The sequence below is a fragment of the Rhinolophus sinicus genome, linkage group LG03, assembly GCF_036562045.2.
Source record: "Rhinolophus sinicus isolate RSC01 linkage group LG03, ASM3656204v1, whole genome shotgun sequence".
NCBI classification, from domain to species: domain Eukaryota; kingdom Metazoa; phylum Chordata; class Mammalia; order Chiroptera; family Rhinolophidae; genus Rhinolophus; species Rhinolophus sinicus.
The window spans coordinates 18,591,441-18,607,044 of record NC_133753.1 but is presented as its reverse complement, the minus strand read 5'-3'; the positions used below and the strand labels follow the sequence as shown (position 1 = coordinate 18,607,044).

General features: G+C 36.7%; 1 protein-coding gene across 1 annotated transcript in view; it reads right to left on the bottom strand.

Moving 5' to 3' along the window:
* Positions 1-2,051: 2,051 nt before the first annotated feature.
* The window catches only part of SEL1L (SEL1L adaptor subunit of SYVN1 ubiquitin ligase), a 50,355-nt gene continuing 36,802 nt past the window's right edge, over positions 2,052-15,604 (bottom strand). Inside the window, exons 15-21 of the mRNA XM_019731117.2 lie at positions 15,245-15,332; positions 14,769-14,917; positions 13,837-14,002; positions 13,208-13,282; positions 12,288-12,460; positions 8,666-8,794; positions 2,052-6,289 (exon numbers count right to left, since the gene is read on the bottom strand). Coding sequence (XP_019586676.1) covers positions 6,080-6,289; positions 8,666-8,794; positions 12,288-12,460; positions 13,208-13,282; positions 13,837-14,002; positions 14,769-14,917; positions 15,245-15,332 — 990 coding nt within the window. The 3' untranslated portion in view covers positions 2,052-6,079. The remainder of the gene's footprint in view (positions 6,290-8,665; positions 8,795-12,287; positions 12,461-13,207; positions 13,283-13,836; positions 14,003-14,768; positions 14,918-15,244; positions 15,333-15,604) is intronic.

The window sequence follows — 15,604 nt, the reverse complement described above, 5'->3', positions numbered from 1 at the left end:
AAATAGGGACCATAGGAAAATAGTGTGCTGTTCTCACCTCTCTGTCCTGGCAGTAAATTTCCATGCCATGTGTAAGATGTTACCAGCCAAAGAACACTGTCTAAATGGTGTGCAAAGGAAAAATAACATAGATGTGCAGCCTGGAAAATCTCAAGAAAGTTCTTTACGAGCACATAAGAGAAACAAGAGCAGCTGGATGATTTCCTCCCCGTTCCTCCCTTGCACAACCAGCAATTGTTTCTATTCCTTTCAAAATATTTTATTTAGAGCAAAAAATTCAATTAATCAAATTTTCCTAAGAAAAAAATGATAGGCAAGGACACAGGGGAGGAGTGGGGAAACCCAGACACGCAAACTCTGAAACTCACAGCTGCGCTTTCACATCTGGATATAAATATGCTTCCAAGAAAGAGGGGTTTCTGTTGTTCACATGTAAATCTCGAGTCATGCAATACTCAGTGACTCAGTCTCTATTTTCAAAGTTAGAATCCTTGCTTTAGGATACGTGAATCTCATACCTAATGTTTACAAGACTTAGAAATCCTTTTCCATCCTGACAGGCTAATTAACAGAATTCTGTGGGAGGCAGAGAGAAAGAAAAAGCAAACTGGATTGAGCGACAACTGAAAATATTTATGCAAATGTTCTGAAGTCAATTAACTGACCACATTCTACTACTCAAGTTACATGAGAAAAAATTATGTGGGATTTAATACACAGTTCAGTATTAAACTTGGCCACATTTAAAAGAAGTTAATCAGGACAAAAAATACTTGGCCACCAGGAAAGTCAAAGTTTTGCTCAAAATGTAATACTACTAACAAAAAATTACCAGGCTAGTAGAATTTTCAGGATCCAATAATAAGGCTGTTTAACCTGATAGCTTTCAAAGCCATGGCGGAAATGACTTGGGAAGAAACGTACAAGCCCCATAACACAGCAGCACTTCCTTCTGAACTGGTAGATCCTAAAGCTCATTATATTTTTACCTGACTATTTAAGTGTTTGGTAAATATCCAAAAAAACAAAACAATCTTCCTTCTGGTTTTTTGTTTGTTTGTTTCTACTATGGAAATTACTTCTAATTTTTTACTTGCATATATCCAGGTATATGCTGTAACACAGTATGAGCAAATTTCAAGGCTAGTATAACCAATCAAAATTAGTGTCATAAAAGGTATTAAAGAGGCTGTTTCTCATCAAGTCACATCCAGTGAAGACAGAGGACTCATCTTAATGACTTGTCAGAAAGGTGCTCAGTGGTAAATAGAGATCACACCCAATTACAGGCTGAATGGTCAAACTGCTACTGTTATGGCTCTGACATCTGACATCCCCACAGCTTTTATTTTAACCAAGGTTAGTCAAGGTCATCTGGGTGGCTTATTGTGCTCCCAGAAGTAAAATTTGAGATCTAGTTTCTCACTTGCCATAATCTGCATCAACAGACTTTTTATCCAACCATCTGAGGCTCCTAAGCTGTAATATTTTAGCTCAATTTCCTTTTTGAGTTGGCTGCTAGGAAGTCAGGGCCAGATTTATAGCCCACCTCTAACGTGTGTTGTGTACAAAATTCACTCCTGGTTTAACATTGTTTTCTTTTTCATTTTTCCTTTACTTAGATCATATTTCTTATTCTACATAAATTTCATCATTGTATTATATGCAGCTCTGTAAGCTCTCCTAAAACCTTTCTGGGAAAAGGTAATGTATAAACAAACTTTAGATATATTTCATTATAATGAGGATTAAAGTGAATCACACTTACTACATATCACAGCCTGGTGCAGGTCTAAGATCTCAGAGATTAAAAAAATGGTAACATTTCTTAGCAAATTTATTTTCTCCCTAGGGTAAATTTCAACTTACAGAAATCTGAATTTCAGGAGTTAAAAATCCAGAAACGATGGACTCAAACTACCCCAACTAAATGTTTCCAAAAGCTTCTGAAATTCCAAACAGGTTCATTAAAAACTGAATCATTCAGGTTTAAAAAAAAGAGTCTGACTGGAAAGGTGCTTGGTCATGGTATACTACAGCATACAACGTAACCAGAGGTGGAATCTTTATTTCACAAGTTTCAAGATACAGTACAAAACGAATCTGTACATCTCTCTATTAACAGGATTTGTTTACACAATTATATTACACTTCACCAGCCTTTATACTGTATTTAATTAAATACAAAATAAATTTACAAAAAACTCTACCATGGTGTTCCTTCCAATGCCAGTTTATGGTTTTTAAAACTTCTCCTAAATATTGATAGTGGTTACACCTTGATCGTTATCAACATTATGATTTTTTTTTTTATTAAAAGAGAATAGTATCAGCTTGTCATTCCAAGTAGGAAAAACAGTGCCTGAGACGACTCCCTGCACATACTAAGACATCCTTCTCATGCACACAAAATCCGATTTTCACTTGTGCAAGTAGTCACTTTAAAATACAAATCTTTTTTACTTGGGGTATTTTAAATTTTCTCAAAATACCAAGTGAAAGGAGAAATTTAGCGTCTTTTCAATGACTACTACACATTTAAAAATCAGGTAGTGCCTCAGACAATATTGTATTCAGAAATTTTGTATGTTCATTTATATTTGAGAGCAATGACTGATAAAAAACACTTTCATGAAAATAGAAGTTTATTTTGCTTTATTTGTTGCACATTTCTAAGAAGTCATAATATTGTGCAATATATATTAAACCCACTTTCCAAATAAATCGTAGCTGGCACTGGGGCAAACGTGGCCCACGCTGCTCTTCTTGGCAGATAAAGGGGCCGTTTTATCGGGAACATTTTATTTTGAAATGTGCATGTGAAATGTTAGTCCAAACCTCTGTGGAGGAAGTTTTTGCAGATGTAGCCAGACAACAACACACATGCTCCACACATGAAGAGTTGTGGTCTTCATTTATAGGTTGCGCACTTACTTCCCAAACACTGGTTTGAAGAACAAACATGAGGAACAAAGGAGGGAAAAACAATGTATAGAAAAGAAAAAAAAAAAATCCTATAGGAAAGACCTGTATTTAAGTTTCCCGGAGGCAACAGCAGCTCTTTCTTATTAAATAAAGCATCAGATCATTGCCCTATCAGGGGTGGAAGTCTCTAACACTTCCCAGTGGTACAGAAATAAAACAGCTTGGCAGTAAAACTCTCACAAATTAACCTTATCTGCACAAGGGAAACACATCTTCAAAAGTACTAAGATTAATGAGTCACAAGTTAATCTCATTTAAGTGTTAAATAATGAACTTTGAAAAAAAAGAAGGGTTTTGATTTACATTTTCTGTGCCACTGAATATTCACCAAAAATAAGCCTCATTCAGAAAACAGAAACAAAAATTTCAGACACACACACACAAAGAAACCCAAACATCAATGCTACTTTTGTAATGTAAAATAAAAGCAAAACGAAGAGTCTCAAGAGTTTGAAATACTGACTGACCATCAACCAAATGCATGAGAGAGTATTAGCTGAGTATTCCTGCTGTCGTCACCTTGGGAGGCAGGAAGACAGGTGATAAAGGGTCAGGAGAGGGGCCACCACGGAGAAAAGAAGCCACACTCTGTCTGCTAACTAAATTCTACCATTAAAACTCCGCAATCTTGGAGTTAGTTTAATGTCACTGACATTAACTAGCTTTAGTTACTGTCATTTTATTCAAATGGATGCCATTTGATTAGGTAAATATTGAGCATTACTTTAGGAGAAACACCAAACCCAGTTCCTATTTGCCTAGGTATCATGAAAGGGAGCAAAGTATTTTGAGACAGTCATAAGGACCAAAGTCATGAAGCCATAGGAACTAAGTTATTTTAAATATACTGTTCAAATTTCCAGTAGCAAAAGACCCAGGGTAAAATAGGATTCGGAAAAAAGCCAAGGAAAGGATATGTGGAGTATGATTAATAATAAAAAGCACATGGCAAGTGGTAAACTACTAGGAAGTTTGTTACTGCAGGAAGAACGAGATGCCCTTTCCCATCGAGCTGTAGGTAGTACACACTGTTGAATGACATGTTCTTGTCAAAGTATTAATGAAGGGAAGTAACGAGACAGATAAAAATGCGGCCAAAGGAGAAATGGTGGATGGCAGAGGGAAAAAATGGAAGTTTGTCATCTTAGAGGTTTTCAAACTGTTAAATCAATTAAAAAGGTTCCTTCGAAATGAAGGTTGGCTGCTACCAAGGGTTATACTGGTTTTGGAGGGTGGGGAGAGGCAGTGAAGACAGCAACATATCCTACCCACTGCACTCGAACCTCTTAAGTGGAAGAGATCGAACAAGTCTTCATATTGTATTTACAAGAGCTGCCCCAAACGACATTATACTTTTGAGGGTAAAATTTCCTACCTTTCAGATATGGACATATCTTTTGGACATACGGTTCTCGCTGTGACCACCTCTTCAACTTTGGAAGCAATTATCTGGGAGGAAAGCTTGCTTACCAGGCTTCTCATAATACTCTAAACACAAAAAAGCACACAACCTCAGATTTAAAGCCTTCACGTTCATTACAGACTAATGAAATCTAGTTCTAAATACAATCCCAACTTCAAGAACCAAAGTCTTACAACTCTACAGGTAATAAACTCTTCAAGTTTTCTGGCAGGTGAGGGATTATGGAAAAAGAGTACAAAGGTTAATACAAACAGGCTGAGATCAGTGGGCCTAGAAAGCCTGCTCAGGTACCAACAGACTCCCAGACTAGATACAGGCCGGGAACACCACCATCTGACCATGGAAAGAAAGACAAATTCCGTTTAATTTTTTCATTTGTATGTTATGTGAAGTTCTCAAGTTTTCTTTGTTGTTGTTTTCCACACTACTTAACCAGACAGTTCTGAAGTGTAATAGCCTTGATTTTCCTAGTGTTAACAGTGGGAGGGTGGTGAGTGTGACAGCTAAGCAAGCGGTGGATCTTATACTGTAACAGGAAACTGCAGAAGTAAAAATCTTCCTGAACGGGATACACAGGCTTTGGCTTTCCTCAAGCACTGAGTTCAATGCATCTTAGATTCTTTGAGTTTTAGTATTATAATGGTAGTCACTGTACGCCGTATCTTGGCAATGACATTTTATACTTAAGGAATTCAGGAGTGTGATCTGTTCCTTTGCAGTAAGAAATGCAAATGAAAGAAATCCTGGGACAAAATGCTTCAGCGTTGGGGAAAGTATATCTATGATGCTAGTACTCCACTCAGAGTTCTTTAATATTGTTTTCTAACTTCTCCCATTTAGCCCATCCTCTGGCTTCCAGATCAAGGCGCTATATACTCAAAACAAACAAGCAAATTATAATACATTAAGTAGGTGGGGCAAATGCACATGTTAGCTCAAAGAGTCAGTTCACAATGTCTTCTATATATTCCATTCCAAAGAAATGAAGTCCACATAAAACCCTTTAAGAAGGCCTTTCAGTCTCTGAAGGAGAGAAGTACGGTATGAAGTATGACAATCACCAATAGTAAGAAACATCTCTACCTTCCCTTTTAAAATACAAGTATGCGGAATATGTATACTTGCATGAGGATTGGTAAAAGTGTCTCAGTTATCGCAATTCTGAAATGCTTTGAAGACCTTTTTTTTTTTAACTTAAAAGGTAAGTTCTATTTTCAAACTTTTAGACAAATTAAGGTTAAACTTGCAAATGACTGGGTTTTCCTTTTTACACAGATCAGTTTTTAGTGTCAATGTACCAGACCTTAAAGATGGTTGAGAGAAGCACTTATGCACATGGAGAGAATGACTAAAAGGACCCAAGAAAGATAGCTGGATACAGCAGACATTACTCTGAGTGTCTCACATATGCTTCCAGGAAGAAAAAAAAAAGGAAAGCCACTGAGAATTGTTATTCCAAACGGCACGAAACAAACATTCAAACTGAGTTTAGGTAAGAGTTACTTATCCCTGAAAATAAAGGCATCAGATTCTAAGCAGCTTTAGGAATTCAATGCTTCCTCGTGCCTCTTCCAGGAGGTGGCCACTGATCCAAAGTCCTAAATCAAAGGCAGGTGTTCTTAGCAAACAAGTTCCTTGGTTGTCACTGATCAAGGCTGGACGCTGTGGCTGTTACTGTGCTGGCTGCTGGTCTGGTGGCCCGTCCTGCTGCGGGGGTGCTGGCCGGGGCCCTGGAGGCCTGGGAACAGGCATGTCTTGGTGCTGCCTCTGCCTGTAAGCTATAACTGTTCCCAACAGCAATGCGATGATAGTCATGAGGTAAAGGTCCCACTCAGGTCCCAAAAGTTGGTCCATATCAAGCTGAGTGAACATATCTCGAATCTTAAAGAGAATAATGTAAAAATCATTATGAGCACTAAAATATCAGAGAAGGAAGTAGGAAAGTTACATTACAAATTAGAGATAAATACAGAACTTAGGAAAGTAATTGGTTTTAGGAACATTTTGCAATGTGTGTTTTTTCTTTCTTTTTTTTTTTTTTAAGGTTTTAAGAGCCTTCAACTGAAACTCAAAAAATGTGTCTCAGGAACTGAGCTATTATTTCATAACAGTTGACTATATGAAGCGTCTGACAGGGTTTCTTTCTGTCAGTAATCTAATGAACTAATTTACAACCATTTCACACAGAAAATATCTGAAAGGAACACTAGGGACAAGGGAGGGCCGAGGGGAAAATCAGAATCTCGCTGCACCTGTAACTTCTGTGGTGATGGCACACCAGCTACCTAAAAGGCTCTGTTCTAATGATAGCACAGCTATTCCATGACTTCTCTCGTGTAACTGAAGATAGCAGGAATTCAAGTGTTTCAAATACAATGGTACCTTGGTTTCCAAACGTAATCCACAAGTTCTGAAACATTCAAAAACAGCCGACAGCTAGGCCTCAGGATCTTACACTCAGGGGAAGCTGTGTGACACATTCGACTTCTGAGTCATGTTCGAAAACCATAGCATTTATTTCCAGTTTACGGCATTCATAAACCAAAATGTTCAACAGAGGTGTTTGAAAATCGAGGCACAATTGTAATGCTCTTCAGTTACGATTTAACTAAATATTTAACACCTGAATTTGAACTTAAAAGTTAAGTTCTTAGTCCATATTTTAATTGTTTTAGTGTCACTTATGTTATTCCTGTTGTTTTCTGACTGACTGTTGCTCACAAAGTAAATAAACATGAGCTATAACTCTGGTATTTAAGTAAAATTACATTTTAAAGGTCCCCATAAAATATGTTTTTAAGTACAGGCAGTAAATTTTTCTGGAAAGAAATTGTAAGAAACTATATATATTAATTATGTTTCCCAGGACGGAACTGTGATGGGAGATTTTGTTATCTCTCTGTACCGTTTGACTTTCTTACCATCAATACTTATTACTTTTTTTTTTTAGTTAGAATATTTAGGTGGTAGGACTATGGGGCATTTTATTGTCTTCTTCATATTTCTGTATTAAAAACAATAAAGATATAATATACTTAGTATGTTGTATTGCATGACAAAATCCTAGACTGCAATGAACAGTCTATTAGTCTTAAAAATTTTGAGAGACAAGGATTTGGAATAGTCCTGAGAGAGAAACAGCACACTGACATACTACTAGCTTTTTAATAAAGAAACGGACATCGTTTCAATTAGCAGAGGGTACAGCACACCCTGGCTCATGCTCTCTGACAACTAAAAATTTGCCATCAAAAATGTATAAGCAGCCGAGAGGACAGAGTCCAACAGCTCCAGGCCCCTGGAGCCCTACACGTGGAGGCCCTCGGTAGCACGGGCCAGGGTCGCAAAAGGGAGACATTGTCGGCTTTCTCTGTACAGATGCTAGAGCACCAAAGAGTCCACTTATATCTGGGTAACACAGGAAGGAACCCACTCTGGAATTTATGCTGAAATGGTGTATCAACGTGTTCTGAAAGATGTTAACACAAGGTGGAAGCATCATCCTTTTCTGGTCCGGAATGAATGCAAGTTCCATAGCCCTCATTTCCACATACATCTTAAGACTTTCAGATCAAGTGCTGCACCACGTAATCCACTATGAGGACCTACAGGTACTGAACAGGAAATGTCAAACTGGAGAACCCAAGAGCACCTCCACGTAAGTATTGTTAACTGAAGCTGGTAGTTCTGAAGAGAATGGCTAATCCATCTCCTACGTAGGTTCTACCATCAGCTTATTTGAATAGTTCAAGGTATTTTTAGAGAACAAAATACCAGTGGTATTTACATGTTTCACTATCAGATGAATCTGAAGTCCAACAGCCTGGGCAGTTTCTCAGGTTCTGTTTCTTCTTCCCTTTTTAAAAATTCTCTTTTTTTTTCTTTAAAGTTTTTTGGGAAAAATTCTCTTTTTAAGGGACTTGTCTGAGTCACTGCTAGGCAGTCATCTGTTTAATGTTTACTGAATTTAGTTAATTACTGTTTCAAATTGCCATGGATTTGTGTCAGTTTTCCTAAACCAGAAAACTGCAACAATGAAAAACACTTCAGCACTTCAGCACCTGCCAAATGCTACCTGAAAACTGTAACTGCTTTGTGGCCACTGTCACATCTCACCTGATGAGGTCTGTAGGTACTTCACCCGGGGGAAGAAGGGAAGAGACCAGACCCTTCTCCCCTCTCCCCCAACTTTTAAAACACAAACCTCCAGACTGAGGTATTACATCATTTTAGCTGATAGGGGTGTGGACCACTTACGTTTGTTTCCCGTATGTACTGCCAGAAGTAGACAACGCCCAGTTTGCAGAGCGCGAGGAAGACTGGGACTTGTGCATCTGGGCTGGCTTCGGCCGCCATGTCATAGAAACGTTTGGCAAGGTGAATATCCTATAATACAGGTAACAAACGAGAATTCATTTCTTCTTAAAATGAGTAACAATAATTAGTTAGTTCATATATTAGGAAAATTTATTTTACCTTTCAAGTTTCATTTTAAAATTTCCCTTACCTGAAGAAAAAACCCAAGCTTCAATTGGGTAATAGTTCTTTATCTTACTGCTTAATTTTGAAAAATTTCATTGAAAAATTTTACGACTTAACTTATGTTCCCCCAGTCTGACGTCCATTGGCTGTGCAGATATGCTGCCTACATTCGAAGACTTTCAGAGTTAAATGCTGTCCCAGTTCTATCTGTACACATAACATTGTCAACCGGGACAGTTCCAGGGGGGACCTGTACGTCACACATTCATTTTTCCCTTCTGAAAACTTGAGTCATTGTAAGCAATTCCTGGTTTCAGGCAGGAGTGCTGATATGGGGTAGACACACTCAAGGTGCTCCCAGGGACACTTGCCAGGACGTGTTAAGTGACTCACATCCTGCGTCTCTCTATCTTAGACACATTTCTGTAAAGGGTGAAACAAGTCATTGTTAATTTTGGCCCAGGCTGGAGTGTTCTGCACTCAGATATACTATGTAGGATTGGATGGTAGGAGTTGTGAAATTTTCATTTACCAACCTTACTTCTTCCATGCCCTATTGTCAAAGAATAGCAAACTCCTAGGAAAGAATTCCATGAAACACAGGAAAGAAAGGCTAAACATAAAAAATGCCTTTTTCACGTATTTAAACATAAGCAGTTACTTTCGGATATTCCCTACGCGCGTGCCTAGGGTGCATCGTTAGTTGAAAAGAGCACCTTCACATAACAGCAACGGTCTGATTAGTGTCTTTGATTTAATATATATAAAACTGAAAATTTTGGGGGACTGCCATATTTTTCAAGATGATGGAGCCAACTACGTGATAACATAGGCTCTGTGTGATGAGTCAATAGGGTAACTAAATTTTATCTATCAATTATCAATTATATCTTGAATTTTTAAATTCCAATTATAAACAATCCTCATCTTATTTAGTATTTAATATTTTTCTAGCTGTATTAGATGCTGGACTGATTATAGTTTTTAGTGGTATGAATATTTTTTTCATTTAAAAAATGAGGAAAAATAGGAAAAGGTCATTATGTCTTATAAAAACTAATGGAGTTACTGTGATTTTTATACATAATTATTTAATTATTCTTAAAAGTTGAATCCCAGAGTTCCGTCTCCCCACTTATGCCTTTTATCCCTATCTTTATTCACAAGAATTAAGTAAGCTATACGTTACATTACTTTACAAATTAAATTATGAAATCAGAAAAGCACATTGATTAGTTTCTTGGTTTATAACCTATTATAAAAACAGACTGTTAGAGTTACATCACTTTAATCTTGATAGCCTTTAGTAAGTTATTACTAGGTGTATCCCATAAAAATCATAACACATGTGATTTTTATATTAGTCATCAAACATATTAATTTTATTTAAATTAAAAAATGAAGTAACTTTCTGATAGAAACTAAGTCTGACCTGGCTGACTGATTTGACAATGAGGAGAGGCTTCAATAACTACGTTACATGGCAGAGAGCTTCCATAAACTGAATGCACTCAGCCCACACCTCCAGAGTCTTGATCCATGATATTCAAGTACGTAATATTGTTATCAATGAGAAACATCAAAACTTACATATTGGAATTAAATTAAATTCATATTCAAGTATGATAAAATAGAAAGCACTTTGACAAAAACAGTGCATTAGCAAAACCAAATGAACAACTTTCCCTAAAGCACATTAGATTAGGTCAGAGTAAGAGGTATAATTAGCTATTTGATAAGCTGTGGTAAAGTCTTTTAGATATTCCTCTCAGAAACGGAGAAAGTGAATGACTCCAGTGATCAGGAAATACATCTAGATTACAGATCTCTAGATCGCTTTCTAGAGACAAAACTGAAGAGGGACCTAACCAACTTGTCAGGTGGTAGGTAGATCATTAAAAGTAATTTTAACGACAGGTCACTCTGATCTTTGACAAGTGTTATGGCCTAAATGTCTGTGTCCCCCATAAATGCATATGTTGAAAGTCTACCCTCTAAGGTGATGGCATTAGGAGGTAAGGTCTTTGAAAGATAATTAGGATTGATGAGGTCACGAGGGTAGAGCTCTTGGGAATGAATTTGCATTATTATAAGGGTCCCAAAAGAGCTTTCAGCTTCTCTCTTGCTCTTTCCTCAGGTGAGGACAAGAGCAGGAAGATGGCTGTCTATGACCCAGGAAGTGAGCCCTCACTAGACACCAAATCTGCCAGCACCTTGATCTTTAACTTTCCAGCCTCCATAAGGGTGAGAAATAAATTTCTGTTGCTCTATGGTATTATTAGAGCAGCCCCAAATGAATAAGAAAGCATAGGACTCTAAAGTAGTTTCAAGAATTAAATGACTCTGCTATAATAAAATTCTTTCCATTCCCATATACTAATTTATGTGAACAAGGTTCCAGTCATACATTTATACAAATGAAAAATAGAATGAATGCTAAATTGACTCAATGATACTTAAAATAATTAAAAATACTGCTCTATTCATCTCAGTAAAAAAGGCATTTTCAATAATTATCATAAAATGTAGAATTTCATCAAATTTATACTATTATGTTGATTCAATCAACAGTATATTAACTGATCAACTGTGATTAATAATATCTCAAAAATTTTTCTTAACACATAGAGCAGGATATATACAGGTAAATCACAGGATATATACAGATAAATACTACAGAGCGGTAAAAGACGTAAGCACTAAAAACATTACATTAGTATACAGTCTATGGGAATAGTGGACTGAAAACATAAATTCAGGAAGGAAAAGATACAATTTGCAATTAAAAATTTGCTGTGCATTTTAAAAAAATTAATGAGTGTATCAAATATAATTTAAATCAATTTAGAGTAATTTAATCATTTTATTAAAAATTGTTCACTAGAACTTAAACCCTTTGAAACTTATGATGAATAATTTTAAGTGTCAACTTAAAAATGTAGAGGATAATATAGCTTTTCAAAATTCTCTTAAGGGTACACAGCGAAAAGGCCATCGGTCTAAAGAATGTTAGACTTCATTAAGAAGAATAAAGAACCAGAAATATGTTTATCAATAGCAACCACTGTAATTCATTTCAAAATAATTTAGAAACAATAGAATTTGTCTGAAGATGGGCAGTTTCTCAGACAAGGAGTTATCAACAGAGGCAGCACTGCATTTCTGTTTTCATGAATCTGTCTTTGGGTTACTATCCTCAATACAACAGTATGGCTATTAGTATGAGTGCGTGCTGGAAGATCGGAGAGACGCAAGGGCAGTCTTCTGAAATATTTCATTACTTGGTACCTAAAATCGGAGCACATTCCAATGAAAGTGTATTTTCTATAAAAATGCAGATGTTCCTCACAAATCACAACTTTTATTATTCAAACATTTGTTCTGAAGCCACGCTCACCTGTTTAATGCCTAATCCTTTCTCATGCATGTATCCCAGGTTAAACATAGCTTGTGCACTGTGCTGCTGCTCAGATGCCAGCCGGTAGTGAATAAATGCAGTCTCATAATCCACGTCGGTGCCAAATCCATAGAAATGGTAGTCTCCAAGCTTAATTCTAGCCACAGTATAGCCTTAAACAACAGAGTCAAAACTGCCAATAAATAAAGTGTGTTTAAAACAGACCAACTGTTATTTCTCTTCCTGTTAATATGCTTACAGGCAACAGAATTTTAATTTATAGTACACAAACTTGACAACAAATTCTTGAGCCAAGCTATAAATTCAGTAAAAATTGAAACTGTTTTGAAGAAGACTTTGTAATAGTCGGGGAGAGATAAAACAAGGAGGGTGGTAACCCCTATTTCATGAATAATACTCTCCCAAATGATCATGCACTATTCAATCATGTTATTTACATTTTAAATAGTTGAACTGGACCATTGTTTAGGCTTAGAGAAGAGACCAGGAGACAATGTAGAGAGTAGTATGTGTGAGAAGTAAATATTCAAAGAAAAGTAGGGGGAAAAGTTAAAAAGTTTTGGGTTTTAGACTAATATTCTATTATATATCCTATTCAATTGTCATTTTACACAATATACTGGCCTCAAACTAAAAACCAGACAGTAAACCATAGCACGCTATAAATGTCCAGTACAAAGACCTTATAATTCCATTTAGAAATCCTGGGACTAGAACTTCCAATTTAAGAACAAATACCAATCACGATGCAAACAAATTAAGCAATCGTTAGTATGTCTGCTTAATTTTAAGGTGATGAATGACATGATTTAATTTTTATGGGAGATTAAAAAAAACAAAAAACAATAAAGAAAGGTCCCTGGGTGAAACTTATGCTTTAGAATTACCCAAGCACTCACCTTGAGAGGCAGCCCTGTTCCAGTGCAGCAAAGCTCTGGGATAAGTCTCATTCTCACCCACAATGGTTGCTTCTCCTACAGGGAAAGATGTAACACAAATCAGGCATTGAAGGAAAGACACTACGCTTTCAGGCTTCATTTGCAAACTAGGGTGAATATGAGGAGCATAATTTAAACAAGAATTCGGATATAACAAATATTAAATGAAAAAAATACTGTACAGAAATTAAACAAGTATCAGAATAATATACTGAGTTCAAAGATCACTGTATTTAGGACAACACGACTTCCTATTTTATCCATAAAACCAACAATGAGACTGACTACTGAACCACTTCTAGGGATCTACATACTGCTGGAGAAACAATATTTTTGTACCTGCTATATTTTGAAAAAATGTATTTACTGAAAACAGGTGATTTTACGATGACTGCCAAATCTATTTCTTCTGTCATCTCTACAAAACTAACCTGATGGCTTAGAGATCTGAGGTAAAATAACTTAAGCATGTGTAGTGAGTTCTATTTACAACAATAAAGAAGTTTTTTTGTGGCTTTCACTATTAAACAGGTTAACCTGATGTGAACCCTTGTATTCTAAAGACCAGGCAGGACTAACGTGAACCTTACTCTGATCGAGAATGAAGGCTGCATTGCTCTGTGCCACTTCGTAGCCTTGTTCGGCCAGCAGCAGGTACTGGATCACTGCGGCATTGTAGTCGCCATCTTTGTAGCTGTTATAGGCGGTCATAAGCCTCTCGGACCAACGGCCCCGTTCACATACGTTCTTAAACAACTGTGAGAACAGGAAAGGAAAAAAAGTCAATAAAAAGTAAGAAAGATATTTCAGAAAATCATTTTTCACTTTGGCTACAAGTGACTGGTAATTAAGCATGCTCTCTGAATGTCTGGCAGTTTGATTAAACATATATAAAAGTCTGGGATATTTATTTGAAACTTTCACTTAGTCTTTAGAATAGTTTATATGAGTAACAGCAAACAATTATACACCACTTATGCTTGCCAGGTGCCGTTTGAGTGATTTATGTACAGTACGTGTATTAACTCACTTAATCCCCCATGAAGTGCCTGGGGGAGCACTCTATGAGGTAAGTCCTATTTAGTAGCCCCATTTCACAAGTGAGGAAACTAAAGCACAAAGAGGTCTAGAAACTTTGCTAAGCATTTATCAATGTCATTCTAAAGTGCCAGTTATGAGAGCGCTGAAGAGGAAAACTTCCAATTGGAGATATCAGCTTTCCCCTTTGCAACATTCATTTAACATACACTTTTTTGACACTATGTCTCAGACACTGTCTTACATGGTAGGGAGACTGCAGACAACAATACCTGCCCTTATAAACACTGACTCTAGTATGGAGGGATGAATGAAATAAATAAGTGTGATAGTAACACACAGACCCTCAGTATACCAATGCTAGGAGGCTGAGTCTGTTTCTACTCGAGAAGAAATCACACAGAAGAAAACCAGAATTAAAATGGTAGACTTTCCCATTGGGCAAGTGAATTTCCTGCGTGGAAGTTGGTAGAAAAGCCCTTACCTCCACTGCATTGTGACAGGACCGCATCACACCTGTGCCACTGGCATGCATTTGTGCTAGGTTATAGAAAGCCAAGATATGGCCTCCCTGAGAAGCTAAATTAAAATACTTCAAGGCCTGTTTATAATCCCTCTTGACTCCAATGCCATCTGTAAGGAAAATCACATGAAAGGTCAGGAATAGTCTTAAGTAAGATTTAGCTGAAGCATCAGAGAAGCCTTATATAGGAGTAAAACTAAATGAAATGCAGAATTCTTATTAGGAAAGATGTGACTCTTATTAGTATGGATCTGTGCATTATTGATAATAATAAAAGTACAATTTACAATAAAGAACAGGATGCACAAATCACTGAATTGGGAGAACACTAATCAGCCAGAATTTGATTGCTCTCATTTCCATATCATAATGACATCTAGTGGAAAACAGGTAATTTAGATCTCGGTGTAGCCATCCTTAATTCCAACATTACTTACTATAGTACATAGAGCCAAGCTGCAGCTGCCCATCCACCCAGCCTTGTTCAGCAGCTTTCTGGAAATACTTCAGTGCCAGATCATAATTCTATAGAAAAAGAGGTCACACGATCACATGATGAGAAAGCTCAAAAGGCTGACAGGCTCAGAAGTTAGGAGGAGATTCCTTCATTAAAAGGACTTAACAAAGCACAAATAAAATATTGTCCAAGAGCCATTAAAAGGACTACCTTCTAATATTTTATATTATACAGATGGTAATATACTTTAAATCATAGAGGGATTAATATTTCAGACGTTGAAGAAAGCAAATTAGAGTTTTTGTGAAATAACTGGCATGTTCATTCGTGGCAAGTATAA